At 41.1% G+C, this 15,739-nt stretch overlaps 1 protein-coding gene across 1 annotated transcript in view; it reads right to left on the bottom strand.

The window, feature by feature from the left end:
• LOC122661273 (isoleucine--tRNA ligase, cytoplasmic) overlaps positions 1-15,739 on the bottom strand; it is a 77,556-nt gene that overhangs the window by 18,510 nt on the left and 43,307 nt on the right. Inside the window, exons 11-18 of the mRNA XM_043856619.1 lie at positions 13,827-13,960; positions 12,983-13,142; positions 12,756-12,839; positions 12,386-12,598; positions 11,056-11,181; positions 8,533-8,670; positions 8,300-8,403; positions 8,118-8,181 (exon numbers count right to left, since the gene is read on the bottom strand). Of these exons, the coding sequence (XP_043712554.1) occupies positions 8,118-8,181; positions 8,300-8,403; positions 8,533-8,670; positions 11,056-11,181; positions 12,386-12,598; positions 12,756-12,839; positions 12,983-13,142; positions 13,827-13,960 (1,023 nt within the window). The remainder of the gene's footprint in view (positions 1-8,117; positions 8,182-8,299; positions 8,404-8,532; positions 8,671-11,055; positions 11,182-12,385; positions 12,599-12,755; positions 12,840-12,982; positions 13,143-13,826; positions 13,961-15,739) is intronic.

Genomic DNA, 15,739 nt, shown 5'->3' with positions numbered 1-15,739 from the left:
TGATAAGATTCCCACCAACAAATGAGCAATAGCTGGAAATGGACTTTCGATCAGAGAATCCAGCCCAATCGGCATCAGTATAAGCTTCAACTCGAAGATGGCCATGAGGAGAAAAGAGAATTCCTTTTCCCGGGGCTGACTTCAAGTACCGGAGGATTCGAAGAACAGCATCCATGTGAGAGGAACAAGGATCACGCATGAACTGGCTTACCATACTCACGGCAATGGCTATATCTGGCCGTGTATATGAGATAGGTAAATAAGTTTTCCCACCAGCCTCTGATAACGGCCTTTGTCAACCGGTTCACCTTCCTTTTCCTTGAGCCGTGTAGTAGCTTCCATAGGTGTATCAGAAGGTTGACACCCTAACATCCCAGTCTCGGACAATAAATCTAGGATATATTTTCTTTGAGAGAGAAAGATGCCTTTAGAGGACCGAGCAACTTCTATCCCTAGAAAATACTTTAACTTCCCCAGATCTTTTATTTCAAATTCACGGCCAAGGAAAGTCTTCAATTTGCTGATCTCATCACTATCATTTCCGATTACAACAATGTCATCCACATAGATTATGAGAATGGTTATTTTTTCACCATTCCTTTTTATAAACAGAGTGTGGTCAACATTACTCTGCTTATATCCTGCAAAAACCATAGCTTTGTGGAACCTTCCAAACCATGCACAGGGTTACTGCTTCAACCCGTATACACGCTTCAATTTACATACCTTGCCACTGGTCTTATCACATGAGAAACTAGGTGGAATATCCATATATACTTCCTCTTCAACCTCTCCATGGAGGAAGGCATTCTTTACATCTAGTTGCTGCAATTCCCATCCTAGATTTACTGCACAGGATAGTAGCACTCTGACAGTGTTAAGTTTGGCAACCGGCACAAAGGTCTCCTGGTAGTTGATCCCATAAATCTGAGTGAACCCCTTTGCCAACAATCGTGCTTTATATCTATCCACAGTGTCATCTACCTTCTGTTTCACCACAAACACCCATTTACATCCAACTGGGGTCTTTCCTGGAGGAAGAACCACAAGCTCCCATGTATCATTCTTTTGTAAGGCTTTCATTTCTTCCATCATTGCTGCCTTCCACTTTCCATCTGTAAGAGCTTTCTGCCAATTCTGGGGAATATAAACAGAAGAAAGAGAAGAAACAAATGCACGAAAGGATGGCGAAAGAGATTCATAAGAGACAACACGAGAAATAGGATGTCAAGTGCAAGCCCGAATACCTTTGTAATGAGCAATAGGTAGTTCAAGAGAAAAGATATTACCTAGAATAGGAGAATGATCTGGTTCCAGAGTTGGCAATTGGATGGGAACTGGTGCTATAATGAATGGAAGCTGCCTTTGTTTGGGACATCCTCTCTGGTAAGTTTTGAGATTGGATTCATTAATTCTCTTCTAAAATTCTACAATAGTTTGTTGAACTGGAGTCGGCTCCTCTTGAATAGGATTTTTATCATTACCAGTATCTAAGTTCTCCCCCTGTGTAAGATCCTCGTTGTCTTCGTTAAAAGATGTGGGAGGAGCAGGAGGTGTGCGGTTAGGCGAGTTATGTATAGGAAGTTGAGCGGGAAGCTCAGTTAATACATCTTCATTGGAAATCTCCCCCTGAAGATGAGTCGTCGGATAATAGGAGAGAGCTTCATGAAAAACAACATCCATATTTACTAGGGTACGATGGGTAGGGGGATGGTAACATTTATAACCCTTTTGGGATGGAGATTATCCCAAGAAAATGCAACGAAGGCCACGGTGTGCAAGTTTGCTTGGGGAACGAGTATCCCTAGCATAACAGACACAACCAAAGACTTTAGGGGGAACCACAAAGGCTGAAGAGCCCTGTAAAACGTCAACTGGGGTGCGGGAGTCAAGGACTCGGGTAGGCATCCTATTAATAAGATAGGCTGCAGTAAGGACAGCATCGCCCCAATATTGGGGAGGAATAGTACGGGCAAACATGAGAGCCCGAGCCACCTCTAGGAGGTGGCGGTTTTTCCTTTCAACCACACCATTTTGGGCAGAGGTATCGACACAACTGGTTTGATGGAGTATCCTATGGGTAGCAAGGTAGTGTTGGAACCGACCATCCATATATTCTTTGCCATTATCACTCCTTAATATTTGGAGTGTAGCATTGTATTGGGTCTGAAACAACTTGTGAAAATTCTGAAAATAAGAGAAAACATCACTTTTGTTATGCAAAAAATATATCCATGTACTCGTAGAATGACAATCAATGAAAGAAACAAACCAATGATGTCCAGAAAGAGATTGCTTTCGACTATGGCCCCACACATCAGTATGAACAATATTAAAAGGATACGAACTACGTTTATTAGGAATAGAATAAGTGGAACGATGTTGTTTAGCCAAAACACAAGGCTCACAGAAAAATTCTTCCTTATTACATTGTTTAACTAGTGCTGAAAATAAAAAGGATAAAGTTCCTAAAGGGGGATAACCCAATCGGTTATGCCACTGTCAAAGTTCAGAAGAGACTACTGAATTTTGATGAATGGGAGATGGAAGTGATATTGAAGGAGGACTCCCATTATTAAGCAGATATAATCCACCATGCAGCTTACCACATCCAATCGTCACCCCCGTTGCCAGATCCTGAAAAACACAATGTGAAAGAAAAAAGGTTACTTTGCAATTTAGGTCACGGGTAAGACTACTAATGGGTAAAAGATTAGTGGTAAAATTAGGTATATGTAAGACAGAGGATAAGGTTAGAGAAGGAGAACAACTGATAGATCCTTTCCCAGATACAGAAGAGAAGGAACCATCAGTGACTCGAACTTTGTCTTTCCCAGAGACAGGAGAATAACGATGAAATAAACTGGAGGATCCAGTCATGTGATCAATGGCATCGGAGTCTATGATCCAAGGAGAAGAGACTACCGATGCACAATGACCAACAAATGAAAAACCTGAATTGGCAAAATTTGAACCTGGAGTAGTGGAAGAACTAGCAGGAGTCGATGTAGTAGAAGCAGTGGAAGCCTGTAACATACGACAGAATGCTTGAAGTTCCTCCTTGGATAGACCAGTGTCAGTAGTAGGAGTAATAGTGACAGCCTCAGTATGATTGGCTTTGTTTTTCGACTTCCGGGCAGCACATTTAACTTCAAAGTCAGCCGGTTTACCAAGGAGTTTCCAACAAGTGGCTTTGGTATGATATGGCCTATTACAATGCTCACACTTCACGGTTATTTTAGAAGAGTCACTAGTAGTAGAAAACCCATTAGTTCTAGGAACAGCAATGGCAGCAGTTTTTAGAGCTGATCGATCACTGGTGGGGGTGTGTAACATAGCAGTCCGCCTGTTTTCTTCAGTATGTACTAAGGCATAGGACTGTTCCAAAGTAGAAAAAGAGATTCTGCTGAGTACCTGGACCCGAATCTGATCATATTCCACATTTAAGCCAGCGAGGAAGTCATATACTCTGATTTTGTCAACATGCTTGCGATAGGCAGCAATATCAGTAGGATTAGTGGGCTGGTAATCAGTGTAATGATCCAGGTGTTGCCATAGACTTCGTAGGAGAGCATAATACTTGGAGATGGAGAGGTCTGTCTGAGTGGTTTCATGAATTTTTTTTCGCAATTCATAAACCTGAGCATCGTTACCAACCTATCCATAAGTTTCTTTGGCAGCCATCCATATCTGGGCAGCAGTCTCTTTAAGTAAATAGCTATTGGCAAGATCTTGTTGCATAGAATTCAGAAGAAAACCCATGACTTGAGAGTCATTAGAGATCCACCGAGCCTGTAGAGGACCTGCAGTAGAAGGCTTTACTGAAGTACCAGTAATGTGTCCAGTGAGACCACGACCAACAATGATGAGATAGGTTGATCTGGACCACATGAGATAGTTAATTCCATCAAGTTTGATGGAGGCAGCAAAGGGAAGATACTCTTGTTGAGTTTGTGCATCAGGCCCAGAAGTGACTTGATCATCCGAACCAGTAGATACATCAGAATCAGGAATGGTGCTTGATATGCAATGGAGATGAAGAAGGTTATCTCAATCCAGCCAGCAATAAGATCTCCAAACAGAATCGAGTCACCTCCGTAAGAACAGATTGTTCTCAAAAAAAGGAAACCCAATAATAAAGTAGACTCCAATTAGGGTTATGAAGAAAATCCAAATCGCAAGAGCTATAGATGATGAAGTAACTAGAACTGATGTAAAGAGGCCACAAGTATGATGGAATCCCTCTGAGATAGTAAGGAAGCAGTCCTTCAAAAAACCAGCAGCTTCAGAGGAGGATTTAGAAAACCCTAACTGGGAAATACCAGAATCGAAGGTGGATGATGGGTTTTGAAATTGCAGCACTTTCAGCCGTCAGAATAGGCTGAAAAACAGGTCGAGTACTCCTTTGGTAGTGGGGAATATGTCCTCCAAAAAACAGCACTGTTGGATGAGCCAATTAGAAACCCTAATTTGATAAAAATTAGGAAAACCTGGTATTGGAGAAATTGCAGGACTGGATCTGAATTGATTGTGATCCACTCCTGCAGTCTTCAAACAAAGAAGGTGTGCACCAAGTATAGCAGGAAAAAAACTCCAAAAAAAGGAAGAATCGATCTTCAAGGTTGGAGAAGTTCTGCCGGCAGAATTAGGGCACACCAATGATCTGCAGTCTTTAATGAGGTGGTATGGAGGGCAGCATCTAAATCCTTAGCAGATTCACCTTGCTGCCCTGAATGAGAGAGAAGAGCCGAGAGTGATAGAGAAGAGAAAGCTAGAAACCGTGGAGGGGAGGAAACAATACAAACCAAAAAAAACTGAGAAAGCTGTTTATTAGATCAGAATTGGCTCAGATACCATGTAAACAGCCTTGAGATCTGAATGCATAAGTGATTCCAGAGATCACCAAGCCCTTTTATTTATATTAAAGAGGGTTACATCTAATCAGACTTGAACTATGAATAAAGTTACTACTAACACAACTAATCTAATCAGACTTGAACTAGGAGAACTACCCTAGCCGATTCTAATTAGTAATCCTAAGTAGGAATCGGCTAGGAGGGGGAAAGGGGGAAAAAGGTCAAAACTACCCCTATTGGGTAGGGCTTCAAAACATACATTATTTTAACAATAAATGTAATATATTAGAAACTTCTCCTTTAGAAGAGGCAAAACACAACAATCAGTGGTGTGGAAAGGAAAAAGGACAAAAACAGAAAAAAAAAGGAGAAGATGGGAACTTCCAATGGATTTTAAATATCAATCTGAGTAGGACAAACAGGAAGCAGGAAAAGGATATCAAAAAGTATAATCCAAATTTGCCACCTCTTCAGGGATTGGATTGTCTGATGAAGGAACCGTCCACAATCGAGCATGGTCAAACTAAACTGTGATGCATGCCCTCTCGTGATTAAAAGTCCATCAGTTGGTGGTGGTGTAGGCAAAGGACGGTGCAGGGATCATCTCATTGGCCACCTCTTCAGGGATTGGATTGTCTGATGAAGGAACCGTCCACAATAGAGCATGGTCAAACTAAACTGTGATGCATGCCCTCTCGTGATTAAAAGTCCATCAGTTGGTGGTGGTGTAGGCAAAGGACAGTACAGGGATCATCTCATTGGCTGACTCAGGCAAGATAAGGGAGGATGAGTCAAAGAGGGCTGAGCTTCTTTCCTTAAGTATTGGGTTAGATGCGTATGTTAGAAGAAGATTTAATAATATCATGGTGGAAGGTGATTCAACTGTTGTGATTGGGTCGTTTATAATGGATAAAGACCACCCCAGTAGATTTCTCACCTCGTTTGACACATCCTCCATGTGACCTTGTCGTATATAAAGTGAAGAAGGTAAAGTATTAATAAAGGATGAAGACGTTATGAAGCGATGGAATGAGTAATTCTGTAGTCTCCTAAATGGAGACTTTTCGAGTCATAATGCCCCAAAGGGCTATATTACTCAACATGACACCACTTGTTGTAGATATATACGCCATCTACGGGTGACTGAAGTCAAAGAAGCTTTAAGAAGGATGAAAGTAGGCAAGACACCTGGCCTAGACGGAGTCCCAATCGAAGTGTGGAAGAGCCTAGGAATATGTGTTTAGCTTGGCTAACCAAGTTGTTTAACAAGAGTTTGAGTACAAAGAAAATGACAAATGAATGGAGGAGAAGCATTGTGGTCCCGATTTACAAAGACAAAGTCTTCAGAGCTGCAATAACTATAGAGGCATAAAGCTAATGAGCCATACAATGCAGTTATGAGAGAGGGTTATTGATACCCACCTGAGATAGGAAACTACTATTTTGGAGAACCAATTTGGCTTTATGGCAGGTAGATCCACGATGGAAGCTATGTTCTTACTTAGGAGACTCATGGAAAGGTATAGAGAAGGCCAGAAGGATCTTCATATGGTCTTTATTGACCTAGAAAAAGCCTACAATGCAGTCCCTATAGAGCTAATCTGGCACATTCTAGACAAGAGGTGCCATGTAAATACAAGAACATAATTAAAGATATGTATGATGGTGTGGTGATTAACGTAAGATCTATGGGGGTTCAAGGTAGTCATTCCCAATTACACTTGGGATTCATCAAGGATCAACCATAAGCCCTTGTCTGTTTGCGCTTATTATGGATGATTTAACTAGAGACATAAATGATGAGATTCCTTGGTGTATGCTTTTCGTTGATGATATTGTGTTGGTGGATGAGGCAAAAGTAGGGATTAACACCAAGTTGGAGCTATCTACCTTGGAATCAAAAAGGTCTTAAGATAAGTAGAACAAAGACAAAGTACATGGTGTGCAACTTTAGCCACACTACAACGGTTAATGAGGTGATGGTCAATATCAATGATAAAGAGATTACCTTGAAGTGATTACGTTAGATACTTGGGCTCTATTGAAGTAAAGAAGGTGATATAGAGAATGATGTTTCCCAAAGAATTAAGGTAGAATGTATTAAGTGGAGAGGTGCAACTGGCGTACTGTGTGATCAACGTATTCCTTTAAAACTCAAAGGAAAATTTATAGGACTACCATACAACCGGATATAATGTATGGTGTGGAATGTTGGGCAGTTACGAAATGGCACGTAGATAAACTAAGTGTGGCGGAGACGAGAATATTGAATGGATGTGTGGCAAGACTAGGAAGGATAAAGTAAGGAATGACCATATTAGAGCTCAGTTGGGAGTAAGCCCTATACATGAGAAGCTAAGAGAGAGCCGTTTGAGGTGCCATGGTCCTGTTCAACGGAGGCCTTGGGATGCACCGGTACGGAGGAGTGTTTTGATTCAGATTAAAGGATCTAAAAGAGCTAGGGGCAGGCCTAAAATGATCCTAAGAGAAGTAGCGAGGAAAGACATGCATAGATTGGGGCTTGTTTCAAGTATGGCATCGAATAGAGCTGATTTGGGGGCAACAATCCACGAAGCTGACCCCATTTAGGTGGGATTTTCCTGTGCTTTTGTTGATATTCTTTTAACTGGTATATTTAAGTGTAGATAATGTCTACAAATAGGGAAGATGTTTACTTCAGCCTGTTTCTGTTTCTCTTTCATCACACCTGCCACTTTCACCCACGTGGATTGGTGATTTAGAAAGCTGACCAATGGATAACATGTCCATGAAATATGGAGCCCAACTGAGCTGCCATGTTGCAGTAATCATGGGAGTGATAGAGGCGGATTCCACACGCACGAGTGACAAAACTCCCAACCTCCACCATAATAAAACAAAACTAAAAATTAAATCTGAATAGGATATCACTTTGGTTTGTAAAATATTTGCGGTTGGTTCAAGCTACCAACAAAAAAACCCTCTAAAACCACAAAAGCTATGAGCTTGCAATCAAAATTTCAGGGAATTGTTCAACGTAATCCAAGAATCCAGATCATGCAAGTTAAAATAATATAATTCCATAAAAAATTTAACCAAGAAAAAATACAGCACTGGTGTCGAAAAATAGTTTCTCGAACTAGACTGAAGATTATAAACACCACTTAATATCACATTGCAGCCCCAGTGAGAAAAATAAGTAATTCAATATGGTAGTAAGTAATTCATGAATCAAACACTGATAATAATGAATAATAAATAATTAGAATGTTAATCACAAACCTCTTTTAGTTTACCAGCAATGTCCTCAAGAAAGCTGGTGTCAGGATGAACCACAATCATCTCCCTGAAGTTGGTCAGTTAAGAAAGGGAGAAAATAAACAACAGGGAGGAAACAGCAAGAGTAAGCATATGAAGGTATGGAATAGCTGAAGGAGGAAATAAGAATCAAACTACCAACTCACATAAGTGGTGATTTCAGAGGTTTGTTGTGACGCTCACGAATGTTACGTGCAAGATCAATAACTGTCATCATTCTTGTTACACTTTGTTCAATGCGTTCATCTCTCTAAAATAGTGAAATTAGAATACAATTCCAGTGTACTATAAGTAGACAAAAACAGTGTAACAAAAATATATCTGCAAAGCTCAATTACTAGGTTGAGGTTAAATTTACAAGCATGTTAAAACACAGTACCTTTCCTCCTGCTTGAGGGAAACTGCAATAGTGAATGCTTTCCTCCAACTCATTACAAACCTTACGCATATTTTGATAAAGAACTTCGGTAAAGAATGGCGTGAATGGGGCCATCACCTTACATGTAGTTAGAAGAACCTACGGTTCAAACATGAAGTGTTATAAGACTTTAGGCTGAGAAGTTTTCTCCAAATAGATAAACTGCCTCTAAGCAATAAAACCAGACTGAACAATATAATGAACTTAGAATGAATTTGACAAACAAAAACATATTTAAAATCCAAAGACTACAGTTGAAATAACTATACAATGTTTCCCTTCTTCCTTTGCCCATCTTTTTACTCAGGGTCTGGATTGGGGGTGTTGAATGGAATTTAGGAAGCTCTCTACTAAGATATGGCGACATACGATTAGTTCGACTGACAATTGTCGGAAGCAAAGCCCATGCATTAATTTTTAGGTTGCAATTTCAGAAAATAGACATGTGATTTTCCAAGGATAAAATATAAGATTCAAAGCAAAGGGATAAGCAGTGCAAATTACAGTATGAGAAAGTACACTAGCTGAAGATAATGTTATTCTACACAGTTTTAGAACATTTTCATTAATTTCCTGATGGCATCATTTATCAATTGTGAACCCTAAACGATTTAAACCCAAAAAGGGGAAATTTTGAGTTCTAAGTTTTGGGGAAACGATTTGGGGAAGATGAATTGCAGGTTTTTTTAAACCCTAAAAGATTTGAGGAAGATGAGGGCATTTTGGTCAATTAAAACACAATTTTAACGTTTAACGTCTACAGTTAATGGAGTGGGTGTTTTTGTTACTTAGTTTGGAAAGCAGGGGAGGTACGTGGAATTTTCCCTTTATATAATTATGCATTTATGCAACATAGAAGCCATATCAATGCAATATGATATAATAATGCTAGTAATGACCCATTTAAGAAAACAAACATATAATAAACAAAACATAGGATATAATATAACCATAGTCATCGAAAAATAAAAAAATAAATATAAATCTGCGTACACTTGTGAAGTATAAAACAAACTAATATAATATAAGGTGCTTTGTCACAAGGCAACGCCTAGATGACGTCAAGGTATCCAAGGCTGTCACCTTTCTTGCATCAAACAAAGTGTGTTGTCGTCTTGGATCCAAGAAGGCACCTGAGCTGCTAGGTAGTGGCTTGAAAACTATGTTTCCGCTAAAGGCCTCCCACCCCTTTAGCTCAAGCAGACAGCTAGGTCGTTTCTCCTTCAACGACTTGAATCATACGGCAACCTTGGTCCTCACCTGAACTAGATGGGGTCGAGTTCTTCCCAAAGGGGGAGAATTAATGGAGTAGCACTTTCATGGCTATACCGACATGACCTAGTCTGGAAACCTAGACCAAGAAGAACCAGGTCCAAACCTGGTTTTCAGTTCAATAGGGGTGTCTAGGGTTTTTTTTTATTTTGAAATTATTTATGTCATTTGATGTTTAGTAATTTTTTATTTTTGTTTATCAGGTCAAAAGGTTAGATTGGAGTTTGTTTCAAACTCTACCTCTACCATTGTTTCAGAGTTTGTTTATGGTTTTTTTTTTTTTTTCCTATTTTAAAAACATTATACATGTAAGCTTCCCATCAATTATGAGTTGTGCTGGATGAATTGGAATAGTTTTCTCTGAGTTTCACGTGTGGCACTGTTGGCCATGATATCCCCCTTTGTGTCTTCTATCATGATAAATCTTCTCTCCGGTTTCTTCTCCTTTAATTTTCTGTTATTCTTCTTTCCTTTTCTTTTCCTACTGATTCTTCTTTTTCTTTCTTATCTATAAATACCCTGTTTTAGTGTCAGAGAGACCAACAAGGGAGAGTTTGATCTCTCTTGTATCCTTCTCTTTCAGCCTCAAACTCTGGGTTCGAATCACTACCCTAGGGCTCTCAGGTTGCAAGGCCTGAGGCTGGAAGGCTGTTGAACTGAGAGATCCAAATCAAACTTCAGATATGGTTCTTCCTCTTCCACTGGATTTGATTTCAGAGCTTTCCCATTAATAACTCCTCAGTTGTTTTCTGGGGTTGTTTATAGTTGGATTCATTCCAAAGGGTGATGGGATGTGACCAACACCTGAAATCCCAGATCAATCGGCATTCATATGAGTGAACTGATTCGAAACAGGTTCTGCCCAGTCATGAGATTGAAGAAGATATATTCTTTATTTTCAGATATGGACAGATACTGTCAAAATTCCACAAAAACCTCCTTTTCTGAATTTAATTCTATTTATCCCACAGAATTCTAGAAAAGCCCTTATTAAGTAAGACAAGGCTCACCTTGCCTAACTGGATCTAAATTGTAAAAATCTACATAAATAAATAATTAAAATTTCTCAACCCTAACCCAGCCTACTGGCTACCAGCTTTGTAGCAGATCCACCTGAATATGACTTTTTTAGAGTCATTAACATAAAAATGAATATGAAGCTAATAAAAGAGGAAAACGTATAAATTTTTATCCTAAATATAGCCATCTTACATGGTAAAGGGTCGACAATGCTGTTCTGCAGTCTTCCTCCACTGTACGGCCTTTCAGTCTCTTCCGGTTGAACCGTACATAAATATTTGTAAGGTTGTCAATAAATTTCAAAAGATATGGTACCACCTGTGAAACACAAGAGAACAAACTACTATCACCAAAAACCAAACGTGTTTAGTGATTACTTACTGGAGACAGACAGCTCAAATCCTACCCACTAATTACAACTGTGGCCAAAAAGATGCATGACCTTTAAAGCTTACAGGGCCAGGGCAAACCAGAGGCAGTCTTGACATTTAAGCTAAGCAAGCAGATCGGAGTTCAGTTCTTTTTTTGGATGAATAAATAATCAATTACCAAAGGAAGAAAGAAGCGGGGAGGGGGGGGGGAAGGATACAAGCAAAACCAAAACAAGCCTTACCAAAGGGCAAGGACAAAACAAACGGGCCAAAGCCCAACCAAAAACGTGCACTAAAAGGAAAGCACTCCAAGCAACCCAAGAACCAGGCCCATAGCAAAGGCGACCAACTATCCCGGATCTCTGGATTCACAACTGAGAGCGCTATTCCTAATATCCAAGTTGAAAGGAGGGGAGCTGGGAATACGGCGACGAAAAACATGGAGAGATGGGGAGGCAGAAGGGTGATGACTGGGGTGGGAAAGCCGGGTAGAGTTATGGGTTGAGAGAGAAGAGGAAACTGGCCCATTTGAACCAGATGGGCCAGCCAAAGAGGGACATAAGGTGGGCTGGGCCAGAGGGGGAGTCAAAGAGGGGACCACAACTTGGATAGTAGAAATCGGGGAGAGAGAAGGCCTAGGGGATAGAAATCCCTTAGCTATCGATTTGAGAAAGGAGGAGATACCGAGGTTTTGGGGGAGAGAGTTAGGGGAAACCTGCAGAGGGACGACAGGCTCCACAGGTTCAACAGACTCGGCAGGCTCAACTGGAACAGAGGAGAGATGCCGACTAGTCAAAAGGGTTTCAGTTCTTAGTAGGTGAAGATGGGTTTGAAGTTTGAACCAAGATAAAGAGGTACAAATAACCACAGGTAATATTTGACAGGGGCATACAGCTAATAATTTAATATCTTCCTCACATCACTTCTTTGTTCTTTTTTTAGTTTCTTAGAACAGTCTTCTAATTTTACAAATATTCTAGCATGAAGTTTTAGTTCACAAAAGCAATATATTGCAAGGAACAAACAGTCTAACCATTACACCAACTCAGGTAACCCATGGGATTCCAAGGACCCCGGTAGCATAGAAGCTCTTCAAGGTACTTTATATTGTTAAGATTGAATTTTAAAGCATCAGAAGAAAGGAACTCAACCGTGTACAGCCTATAAGCATCCATCTCTTGGCGAACAAAGTGAACAAGACTCTCTGTTGCAGAATTGACCCACTGGTCAAGCACATTTGCCGACATCTGAAGAGTGATTTGATCAGTTGGAACAAATGGTGCAAGGCCCTCAACCTCAAGCCTTTTTGCATTCTGAACAAGAAATCTATAAGCATTATACCATCGAAGAAAGACATCTTTCACCTGAACCACATCAACAGAAAAAAGTTTTGAATGAAAGAGTGAGCATGAACATTTCAAAGAACATTTGACAATAGCAAAAGAAACGAAGTGATAATGAGATCATGTCTAAATGTAACAAAGGAAACATAACAAAATTTATGTTACAAATAATACTCACAACAGCATAAACTCCATCCTTTTTGAACCTTAAAGGCTCCGCACGCACAACTGGGGAATTTATAATGTACAATCGTAATGCATCCTGTAGAGCAAAAATTTGAAACACAGTATAGGTAGAAAATAACTTTTTAAGGCCCCAGCAAAGGAAAATAAGAACACATCTTTGTAAAGCAACACAAAAAAATTAAATAGTTGAAGTAAATTCATCAGCAATTAACAACTTACAGCTCCATAATCATTTATGACTTCCATAGGTGATGTGTAGTTCCTCAATCTTTTACTCAATTTTTTCCCATCGTCACCCAATATCAAACCATTGCAAATGAGATTCCTGAATGCAGGTTTTCCAAATAACGCAGTAGACAGAACCATAAGAGTATAGAACCTGCAGCCAGAGCAAAAACAACACATAAATATGCCCCAGTAGGTGAGGCTAATTTTTCAAGCAAACAGTTGGTCACTAAAGGGAGGGATCTGACCATAAGATGAAATCATGAAACTGATCCCACAGTCAGTTCAAGAACACCATTGCCACTGCTATAAATTTTTATGTCAATTGAAATGAGCACTTAACGGGCGACAAAGAAAATCAACAAGAAAACACAATCATAAAAAATGTTCAAAACTGGGCACTTTTAAAGAAGATCGATCTGGGAACTACCAAACCAGAAAAGCTATATCGAAAGCACAATTGACTGTTCAACTACCAGTAAACTATGAAATCAGCATTCTTATAGAAACAGGATTAAATATGGCATAGACATTAGGTGCAGCAAAAGCTGAAAATACATACTAACAAGGCAGCAAAGGTCATGCAAAAGAAGTTTCAGACAAAAAATACAATGTAAAAACTATGAAATCCCATGTATTAGGCAAAGAACATAGATGTAAATATGCAAATTTGCAATACTGGTTTGTCGGATTAAGATCAACATATAAATAAAAGACACAAGTTCAAAAGTAAGATGCGTAGAAAGGTTAAACCTGACAATCAATGTGAAACAGATTTTCCTAGTTACTTTATTTTAAAAAAAATAATAGAAAGACAACTATGAGATAAGAAGCTGACCATCCACGAGTTTGATCCAGTCCCTCAGCCACAAAATGCCCAGGGAAATTATTTTCAAACAGTTCAACATTCTCAAATGGGTAATGGATATAAGCATAGGGCATGGAACCACTCTCAAACCAGCAATCAAATACCTGCAGGTTAAAAAATATACATTTCAAACAGAGCAAAAAAAGATTAATCCGAAAAAAGAAGGGCAGAAATGAAACCGAGGCCTTGAAACACTTATTTTCCTCTCATTTGGTTTTTATTTTTCTTTTAAGCGGGCAGGGCTCCTTGAATATTTTTCACCCTCTTTTTTTAGGAGTTACAACAGTGAAGATTGCAACATGAAAAGAGTACTGAAGACATGATGGGTTGGCCTTGAAGTGATAGTTATAAAACTTTACTAGATACCATTTAAATAAAGGACTGCTAACAACCCATTCTAATAATCATAACCATTGAGCCGATGACATGAATCCTCTCCCCCACCCCACCCTTTCCCCGCCTCCACCACCTTCACCGCCACCCATCACTGCTCCCCCCGACACCTTTCCCGGCGGTACCCCCCCCTTTTCCCCTGCTCCCCATCCACCACCCACCTTGTCGTCTTCCCCCCCTCCCCCCTCCACTTCTGCTACTCCACCCACCGTTAATACAGCCATCCCCCCCACTGCTTCTACTTCTGGACCCAAATCCTGGTCAGCCCTGTTACAGCAGTCACCTTCTCCCCAGCTTGACACTACCCTCCACTACTCCAAGCCCTCAACTGAAAATGAAGTTCCTTTCGCCCTCTGCCCCAACTCCATCATCTCCCCTGAATTTTCGAAATGGTCCTCCTGTCTGGTTGGTCACTTCTTAGGTGCCCGCCCCTCCTTCAACATCGTCCAAGCTTCTCTCACTAAGCAATGGAAAGCAGCAGGACTGCTAGATATCCATCTCCTTGACTCAGGTCTGTTCCTATTCAAGTTCTTCGCTGACGAGGCCAAGTCTCGAGCGCTGGATGGTGCCCCTTGGATGGTAGGAACCAAACCAATCTTCCTTTGTCAGTGGCAGCCTCATCTTCTCCTCCACAAGGTCGGCCTCAACACCATTCCCTTGTGGATTAATCTTCCAGGTCTTCCCCTGCAATACTGGACCCAAGAGAATCTCAGCCGTATTGGCTCTGTTCTGGGTTCTCCTCTTCGCATGGACATTCGCACCCTCAAGATGAACCGGCTCTCCTATGCCAGGCTCTGCGTGGACATCTCGGCTGACTCCCCTCCTCCATCGTCCATCTCCATCAAGGAAGAAGACGGCTTCTGGTTTGAGCAGCCTGTGCGTTATGAATGGATCCCCCCCCCCACTGCCTGCACTGCAAAGTTTTTGGCCATACAAACACTGCTTGCCCAGCCTTGATGCCCCTTGCCTCAGCAGCCATCGCTCCAGCAGCTTCGCAGCCAGCTTCTCCTTCAGATCACCTTCCTGCTTCGACTTCCTCTGAGAAACCAGCTCCTGCTTCTCCTTTTGAAGACCCTGCCATCGATGCCTTGCCCACTGCAGGCCCTTCTTCCTCTGAGAATCGCGGCATGACACCAAGAAGACTTCGTCGCCAATGACGCCATCATCCCCAAAGCACCGCCATGGTCATCGCCGACGGCACCACCGCAGCGGAGCCTGTTCCTGCTACCGTGAACTCTCAGGCCCTTGTCTCGATTCCGCAGCAGTCGTCAGCTCCCTCGAATCCTGCGTAGGTCGACAATTCCGCTGATTTGGCGCAAGAGAACATCGTTTTTGAAGATCCCCCTGGCATGGCTCCCTGCAACTGCACTTCTGCAGCATTGACACCTTTGCAACCGCCTACAGATTTCCCCTTTGAGCTTGGAAGAGCTTCTGACTCTCCACCTACCACCTCTGGGTCGTTTAGCAGATCCCTTGATGAGCTTGGTCCC

This window comes from Telopea speciosissima, chromosome 5 (genome assembly GCF_018873765.1).
Source record: "Telopea speciosissima isolate NSW1024214 ecotype Mountain lineage chromosome 5, Tspe_v1, whole genome shotgun sequence".
Classification (NCBI taxonomy): Eukaryota; Viridiplantae; Streptophyta; class Magnoliopsida; order Proteales; family Proteaceae; genus Telopea; species Telopea speciosissima.
The sequence above is the reverse complement of the archived record's forward strand: the minus strand, read 5'-3'. Positions and strand labels throughout refer to the sequence as shown.